Genomic DNA, 9,163 nt, shown 5'->3' on the forward strand with positions numbered 1-9,163 from the left:
ATATTCTTCACTGACAACATAAAATGTAAAGAAATAATCATTTAATATGAATACAAAAAATGTTATGATTAGTCCCGGTCTTTGAACACGAAATTAAGTTCCGTATACAGAAATTACTTATATTAAGGTTCAAAGAACAACAAATCTGATAGGAAAATGAACCGATAGAGTTGGTGCAAATTGTTAACAAAGACATAATCATTGATTACTATGATAAATGGCCCCATGCATGTCCGGGTGTTAAAAGAATAGGTATGCAGCAGCGCTAAGCTTGTCGTAAAAGGCGACTAAATAGTGCTCAGAAACCTAGCCGGGGCTAGGCTCTCTGCCACTGAGCAACTGGGATGTGTGCCCCAGGTGGTAGAATGAGGTACCCCTGGCGTGTTGCATGATGGGGTTGTCAGGCTATAATACAGATAATCTGATCGCAAACCATAGTGGTGCACCGTGTTGGGAAAGATGCCACATTCCTCGCATGTTAAAGAACCCTTCCTGGTATTCGATAGGAGTAGGAACCTTTGCGCTCTGCCACAAGAGGCTAAATTGCCCGACCCTACCCATCCCTCCCTTTTATCTTGTGGCAATCAAAATTTGTCGACCCTATTATCCTTGTGTCCCATCCTTATTTTCCTTTAATCACCATCATCATCATTTCGTGTTCATTTTATCATCCATTTCATGTTCATCGCCTGAATATAGCTAAAATATTGCTGCTCGGGCGTTAAACCCCAATAATCAATCAATCAATCTATGATAAATTATTAAATTGACCTAAATCATAATTAGTTAACATTATCAAAATAACTTTAATCACAAAAGCTTTGAAAATCATAGATTCATGTATAAAAATAGGTATCCTGGTAAATCTCAATCTAATCTATATCCAGAAGCCATTACCACCTCACAACAGTTGTAAAAGTAAATTTATATGCTTTGTTATCTTTGACAACTCAATTGTCAATATATTGCGAAATTAGAACAGCGTTTTCAGAAAATCTTATCATGACATTTTAAATCTCGATTGATTTCGTTCTTTGCCCACGTGTCATTCGAAGGTTTTGATGATACCATCTGATCGAATTGGATTTTGGGTTGCTTTATTCTGGTAAACTTCTTGTTTCTGGTACGTTGTTCAAAGAAACAAAACTGATCAATCTTATCATTTTTTAAACAGATCATTTTTTTTATATTTTTAAAGTAAATAGGTTTTGAATAGAGGTCTGACCAGATTGAATTATAAGTCATGACTCTGCAGATGATAACTAGATTTCACAATCAGATGGTGATAGATGACCTTGAAGAAGGAGATTTGATTGAGATAAACAGAGGACTTTATTCACACTGGGCAATTTATAACGGTAAATTAATTATATCTTCAATTATAAATGAATGTTTTTACAAAGAGATTATTATTATTTTAGTCAATGTGTGCTACATGTACAGTCATGTGACAACAGTGAGTTCCCAAGATGGCGGACTTCATATTATAGATTTGTACAGACCGACAAAATGAAAGTTACAAAATAATGACAAAAATAGAGAAAACTTGTTGTTGACAAATTCTTTGTTATATATCGTTTTGCTCTCAGAAACAGTCCTTATCCGCTCTGGTAGTGTGTTATACAAGCTCCAAGTATAATGAAGTTTCAGTGCAAAACTTCTTGAACAGCCATTTTCAAGTCCTCAGCATTATTTATAGTATCAATTCGTCGCTGTATGCGGCCAATTTAGATAAATTTCTTTACATTTTCGATAATGTTTAGGTCAAGACTTTGTAATGGCCAGGGATATCATTTTTCTGTCTACCACGGATCGACTATCGGGAAACATAACATCGAGCATTGTCATCTACTTGGAAAATAGAAGGGTTCCACAAAGAAACGTAGTGCTATCACAGGCCATAAAAATCACCAAGAATATTTATATAACCTTCACTATTCACGTCTTGCTAGGTAATACATGCCAAAAACATGACGGAAAAAGTTCGCTTTGTACGATTTTCCATGATACGGACCATTGAATTTGGGCTTCAAACGCCCCGTGCAGGTCCAGGTGTTAAAAGAATAGGCCTACAGCAGCGTTAAGCTTGTCGTAAAAGGCGACTAAATAGTGCTCAGAATCCTAGCCGGGGGCTAGGTCCTCTGCCCACAGAGCAACTAGAATGTGTGCCCCAGGTGGTGGAATGGGTACCCCTGGCGTGTTACATGCTGGTGTTGTCAGGCTATAATACGGAAAACCTGAACGCAAACCAGAGTGGTACACCGTGTTGGGAAAGATGCCACGTTCCTCGCACGTTAAAGAACCCTACTGTGGTATTCTCCAGGAGTAGGAACCATAGGGCTCCGCCACAGGAGGATAAATTGCCCAACCCTGCCCACCTCTCCCTATTTCCAGTGGCAATCAAAATTTGTCGACCCTGTTGCCCTTGTGTCCCATCCCTTTTTCGTTTCATCATCATTCCATGTTCATTTTATCATCAATTTCATGTTCATCGTCTTAATATAGCTGAAATATTGCTGCTCGGACGTTAAACCCCAACAAACAAAAGGGCTTCAAACACTCATCGGGCTTACGCCACACATACACTTTGTTTTTGTTGCCAATCCCCATTTTGTCTCATGAGAGAGAGCAATGTATATCCCTAAAGTTTTTCACACTGTTCAAATCGATTTTCAGTACTTTAAAATTCGATTTTATATGGAATATACTTGTATTTCAGGAAGATTGTGTTTTTTTGAATCAAAAGTAATTTGTTTCTCCCTTTTTAAGGGAACGAACAAGTTATACATTTGGCTGGAAATGAAGACCGTCTTGTTCCTTCAACATCTGACGACTTGTTGTTTACTATCTGCGGGGTCCAATACAACAGAGCTGTTGTCAAACAAAAAAACTTGTGGAGGGTTGTCGGAAACGATAGAATGTCTAAAAACAACCAGCATGACTCCACTCACCAGTAAGTCAAATGATAAAGCCAGTTAACCAGCATGACTTATAGTAAATCATACAAAATAGTGTTGTTAATAATTTGAAAGGAAGAAAAGAAAATATCTACAATTGAAAGTCTTTTATTGTGTAAAAATATGTGAACATCTGAATCTTGCATCGTGAGACATGATATTTTTTTACTGTAAATGTAAATACGACTACACGTATTTTTCTCGTTATTAACACATATCTTATTATTAAAAATTGGTTTCTTCGCCTGAAATTACTTGGAATGGAAACATCAAACAATACACGACAGTCTAAAAATAAGATTATGTTCTTATGTTGCGTTTTTATCTAAGGAATATATAATAATCCAATAAATCTAAACAGTGACACGATTTTTAATTTTACCAAGTATTTGATTTTTTCTGTTTTTCTTGCCAGGGCTTTCAGCCCAAGAGAGATATTACAACGAGCAAGAAGTAGAATTGGTCCCGTAGATTTCAACGCTGTATGGAACAATTGTGAACACTTTGTTTCTTGGTGTAGATATGGTCAAAATATCTCCCGACAGGTTTGTTTTTTTAAACCATGTGTAATGACTGATATGTTAAGCGAAACAGGTGTAGATATGGTAAAAACATCTCCAAGAAGGTTTGTTTTTAAAACAATGTGTAATTATTTGTATGTTAATCGAAGCTAAGCATTTATGGTTAAATGGCATTTTATATGGACACTTTATATACAACAATGTGAATGCTAAGTATAGTTCTTCTGATAAAACATATTCACACACTAAGAGACCAGTTCAAACTGTTCTCCATTCGTTGGAACCCTGATATTTTGAAAAATTAAGATTTTGAACAATGATTATTTTGTTATCTTGAATAAAATGAATTCACATGCCAAACATACTAGACAATAAATATCATCCATTTTAAAAGAGTAATCAAGGAAACCAAGCTTGTAGCGGAAATCATATTAATGTAATCCTGGGACAAACACGGGATATAGAAAACTGACTAATACAACAAAGAACATAAAATAACCAAAAAAATACATACAAAGAAAAAAAAGTAAATTGACAACTCGGACTCCACTAAATACAGGGAGCATGGACAAGGTGCACTGGTAGGGTAAGTGTCCTCTGCTTTTCTAGAAACACCCATCGAGTTGCTTATAAAAGGTCAGACCGGAGTAGAAGAAAGAGGAAAAGAAAACTGATACGTTGAACAAATTTTCATTGTGGAGATGGATAAACGGTAACGATGTCATGATGACGACCATAAAACGTTTGTAGTGATGATTTCAATCTTCAAACTCGATAAATATTTATCTGACACACAAACATTACAACATTTATTAACATTGTTCACAAAAATAGCATATAAGTTCAGCTATATTCTAGAACAAACACTAAAATACTTCGTTTTTCGGAATACATATATATAATGTATAGGGATTTCTAGACAAAAAGCTGTTGAATTCAATCACATTCACACTAGACTGCACTCTATACTTCTCACTACTTCACTATCTTTATAAGTCTTGAAACTCTTTTTTCTGGGCCTACTTTTACCCGACTCATTACACAGCCTTTACATTAGAGCTTAACCATGGTGTTTCTGCTAATCTCTCTGGCATTTTAAACTTTTTTTTTTCAAAAGGCTGTTTTTGTTTTGCTGATTCTTATTATTCGATGTTATTTTGAGTGCCTCCCGTGAGGATCACTTTGCTTCCAAGGTAGGTGAAGAGGGACACATCTTCTACATCTCGGTCTTTAAGCTTGATATGATCTGCTTTGTCAGAGTTTTTACGCTTTATCTTTGTTTTTCTCTGTTTATCTTGAAAACATTATTCGCAGCTGTATCTTGGAGGAGTCAGATCATCAAGCTGGTCCACGATCAATTCTTTTCCTTCTGTAGGTTGTGGTCCAGGCGATTGCCAATAGGAACGAGAAAGATTACACAGCTCTGACGAACACATGTCTTAAACGGGATCTTTTTTTGTCCCATCTTCACCATGAAGTACTCTGCAGCTCGTATATTTGTACAGATGACAGCTACCTATTTCTCTGGTATCCCGTAATGTCTCACGATGTTCCATATCGATGTTCTGTCCGTAAAATGCTTTCACAAATTTTATGTACAGTGGCGAGTTTCATTTCAGAGTTTGTTCAATGATAACCCTCAGTTTCGTTATCTGGTCTGTGCATGATTTTTCTTCCCTAAAACCTGCTTTATTGTTTCTAAGAAGCTTGTCAAAAAATGACTTTCATTTTTTCCAAAATCACTTTGTTAAAGACTTTCCCTGATGCTGGCATTAATATGATATCTGTAATTCTCGCATAAATTTAAGTCATCCTTTTGGCTCGTCTGCTCATGTAAGAATATTTCCATTAATGTTCTTAATTATTTTTTCAGGTGTAAATCGTTTTCATAATAGTAACCTACAGGTCTCTGATGTTCCTTGTTTGAGCAGCTGTTTCTGCTTATGTGGCTATGTCTTAAAAAAACTTCTTTTTGTCTGCTTTTACTTTCCTTCTGACTATTTTTCTGTTTGCATTCTCCATGGATTCTACTTGTCTCTGATCCTGTTCGATCATTTAAAAGAAAGATGTTGATACAATACACAAGGTCATCACTACAAACATTTTCTGGTAAACATCATGAGTTGTAGATCGTTATGGTGTATCCATCTGCAGAATGACAACCGATTTGTTCAACATGTGATAGTTTTCCTTTTCTCTTTTAACTGCCTTCGACGTAAAATTTTATAAGCAACTCGATGGCTGTTTCTCGAAAAGCAGAAAAAGCTTACGCTATCAGTGCACCTGGTCAATACTCCCAGTTTTTAGTCGAGTTTGGGTTGCTTATGTGCCTTCTTTGTACATGTTATTTTGGTTATTTTTTTTTAGCTGTCTTTGTCTATTTTCCCTGTCTAGTCGTTATCCTTGGAATATATTCCTCTGATTGCTCTTTGGATCTCGGCTCGATTTATTATCCTTTGACAATTGTTTTCCCGACCATACAATGACAAGGTTTTAATAAACTTATGACTCGTAAATTGACCATTCAAATAAGTTTCACTCGCTTTCCGTCGTCATGTTTCGTAAGCGGCTAAATTTATACCAGGCACTGTCAAAATTGTAATTTATGATGATATGACATTTTATACCATCGTATTTCAACACTCTAACCCTGGTTGCATTATAAGCGATAAGTAAACTATTTTTGCCTATTATATAATGTAGCTTGTACTTTTTTCAAAATCTCGGAAATCAATTCCACAGTCAAGCTCTTCAAGAACTCATCGACTTTAATTTTGTTTTCGATTCCATACATTTAAACGTACACATTCGCCTCTCTTTGAAAAATACAGTAAATACAAATGACTTTACAACTTAAACATGAAAAACATTCATAAAAAAGCAATGCACACGTTATGTACTGTTGTCTCTAGTGTATTTTCCCTGTTTTTAAATGGTCACATAATTTTCGATATTGCTGTCTTTGTCCGATGTCATTCAGATTTGCACTAAGCGTTTTTATCCTTGGATTTACTTTGAATATAAATTTGATTGTATTTGTTCAGAAAACAAGGTGGCAAATTAACAACACATCAAATGTATAATTCTACCACTTCAGGCGGAAACTTTTCTTACTGGTGTGGCCGTGGCTGGTACAATGGCAGTAGTTGGTGGGTTACTGAAAGATTGGTTTAATGGAAAGGATGATTAAAATAACATGGGGACACTTGATGAAAATAAATCTGAGCTCTTCACGAATTATGAACATTCATTAATGAATGACAAACTCTCGATTCCGTTATTATATACTAAAGCAAATAGGTCAACTCTAAATGAAAATTTCTTTGGTTTTAAAAAATCCTTTACACGTAAAGTAGTATGTAAAAACAAACTTTATTTCAAGTTTTGTTTTTTTTTAATTAAGAGAACTTTAAGAATATTTGGTTGAGCTCGATATGAATCAAAACATTTGTGATATTAATGACATTCGTGAATCATTATGGTGGTTAGATTAATGTTTATCGTTTCATCATAGTAGACTGGGTATTGTAGTCTAGGATTAAACGAGGAACACATTTCCAATAATGTAACTTAAAGCTGCATTAGCTGTCATTTTCGTAGAGTTTTGTTTCTGTTGAAATTTACATGTACCTGAACTTTGAATTATTTCTACTAAATAGCACTATTCCTGTATAATTCCATTAAATATCCGCAAATAAAATGCATTAAATACATGAAATAGGTGTCTATATACATTTATTGTCTTGCAAAACAGAAGATCGACCAAGATTAATTTTTATGCATGTGACTTCTGGTGACCTTAATCAGCGCATGTGCTGTATGGGTAGCCTCTTAAATAACAAATCTGATGGCAAAGCGAGTCTGGTTACTCAACGGCAAAGAAAGACCGACGGGCTCAAGCAATAAAAGAAAAAAAATCGAATATAACGCAAGGATCCTTTTTGAAATTTACGTATTGTGATATAATGTAGTTCAAATATGGTCATTATTTATTTGAAAACTAATAAAAAAATAGATAAATGAAATGAAAAGAAGACACGTGCTTACCTGTGTATCTGTTATTGTTATTTTTTTACCAAGCTTAAAGTATTTTGTACCCAGGTGTAAGTAATATTGGCAATCGTTGGAAGTAATGGCGAAAAATAATTAGATCAGAGCTATCGATATTCTTTAATTGAAAAAAAAACCGTTGTTTTTACAATATTCTGTACGTATTATCGATATTTATTGCTTCAATTGCATTACTACAAATTTATTTCATTGAATCAGCAAATTTCAGTAGAATCAAAACTGAACAACTTTGGCAGCTAATGCAGCTTTAATGATTATGTCTTATAAAACATGTTGCCAATTGAATTTATCCTTTTAAAAATGTTGTAATTTGTACTTAATAGTTTTTAACTTTGTCTTTTTTACATGTAATTTGTTTGACGAACTTCTTGCAAAATTGAAAAAAAAATGTTAAGAAAACACTAAAGCGACATTTTTATACTTAAAATGTTTTCACCAAACTTCTTTTCATGTTTCTTGTTACTAAAAGAAACAATATTTTCGTAAAATTGTTATAGAACATTTTTTCCATGCAGATTATCTCAAATTTAAAAGTGACTTTCAAAGTAATGTTTGTAACTGTGTCATAATTAGTTTTATTCGTTTTAAATTCTTTTTAAATAATCAAACACTTTTTACGCCTTATCACAATTTCATAGTTCAATTTAATTTGCAAGATAATCATAAAGAATGACCTACAGCTATTGAAACATTTCTCCATGGACGGAATCAAAACAATCTAAGAAACCCCAACAGGAACCACACACTAACTTGCAATAACAGGTTATAATAGCTTTTACGTTTTATGCCTGAGGAAGTTTCCTACCAGGAGACACGCTTGGGTTGGGTTAGATAAGGGGACTCTCTCTGGGGTTGTCACTGCTCAATCTGTTGTATTTTTTGTTGTTGTTTGGATTGGTTGTTTTTGTTTGGCTTGTTTTGTTTTATTTGTGTTTTGTGCTTTTTTACATTATGATTATGTTATCAAAACGTGTTTCTAAAACTTTTTTCACAAGGCATTTAAAAAAAAAATACTTTAAATTTATTTGAATCACTAATACATGAATTGGATATGTTATAAGGTCAAATGATATAATTCAATATTCACCGTATATAATATTCCATTAATTAACTATATTACTTGGTTAACAAACTACTTTTCATGAAAACTAATGACAGAGGAAGAGGATGACATTTGTTTTGATTGTGTTATTCAATCAAATGTAGATATGACTAATTTTTCATTATTCATTAAAAATGTGGGAGGTGTTTTAAGTAAATATTTATAAATCAAAAAAATATTCTTTTTTTCTTATTTCCGACGGTATCCAATCCGACAGACTGGTTTACTGTCCGATTGGAGCAATGTTTAGTGGTACACAAGCAAATATTTTTCACGTTAAATTCATGCTAATCGAGCTTCACATAAAATTCATCAGAAATTCACATGAAATTAACATGATTTTCATGTGAAATTCACTAAAGACGAATTTCATGTGAAAGCTCCATTCACCCGAATTTCACGTGAACTCTGTCACTTAGTTTATTTGCTCATTGCAGGTGAAAATCATGTGAAATTCGTGTGAAAATAATGTGAAATAATTTTGCCTGTGTTAACTTTAAATTAAAATATTG

The 9,163-nt window shown here is 33.9% G+C and overlaps 1 protein-coding gene across 3 annotated transcripts; it reads left to right on the top strand.

Annotated features, from left to right (window-relative positions):
* The first annotated feature begins 974 nt into the window (after nucleotides 1-974).
* On the top strand, nucleotides 975-6,715 carry LOC148611333 (phospholipase A and acyltransferase 3-like). Of its 3 annotated transcripts, XM_088591777.1 has the most exons (6): nucleotides 975-1,105; nucleotides 1,199-1,358; nucleotides 2,770-2,953; nucleotides 3,373-3,502; nucleotides 4,854-5,005; nucleotides 6,576-6,715. In XM_088591777.1, exons 2-6 carry the CDS (start codon nucleotides 1,244-1,246, stop codon nucleotides 6,622-6,624), a joined length of 630 nt encoding a protein of 209 aa, XP_088447903.1. In that variant the 5' UTR covers nucleotides 975-1,105; nucleotides 1,199-1,243; the 3' UTR covers nucleotides 6,625-6,715. The 3 variants fall into 3 exon arrangements, with proteins under 3 accessions (XP_088447903.1, XP_088447905.1, XP_088447904.1); XM_088591779.1 differs by lacking the exon at nucleotides 4,854-5,005; XM_088591778.1 differs by having other exon boundaries at nucleotides 1,018-1,358.
* The last annotated feature ends 2,448 nt before the right edge of the window (nucleotides 6,716-9,163 follow it).

Source organism: Perna viridis, chromosome 7 (assembly GCF_037379345.1).
Source record: "Perna viridis isolate PV_CMFRI_1.1 ecotype Kerala chromosome 7, ASM3737934v1, whole genome shotgun sequence".
NCBI classification, from domain to species: domain Eukaryota; kingdom Metazoa; phylum Mollusca; class Bivalvia; order Mytilida; family Mytilidae; genus Perna; species Perna viridis.

Bases quoted from the DNA above. Each gene is read 5' to 3' on its own strand.
- LOC148611333 (XM_088591777.1), top strand. From the start codon at position 1,244: ATGACTCTGCAGATGATAACTAGATTTCACAATCAGATGGTGATAGAT. The intron at 1,359-2,769 runs GTAAATTAATTA...TCCCTTTTTAAG, and splicing joins ACACTGGGCAATTTATAACG to GGAACGAACAAGTTATACAT. The intron at 3,503-4,853 runs GTTTGTTTTTTT...TTCCTTCTGTAG, and splicing joins GTCAAAATATCTCCCGACAG to GTTGTGGTCCAGGCGATTGC.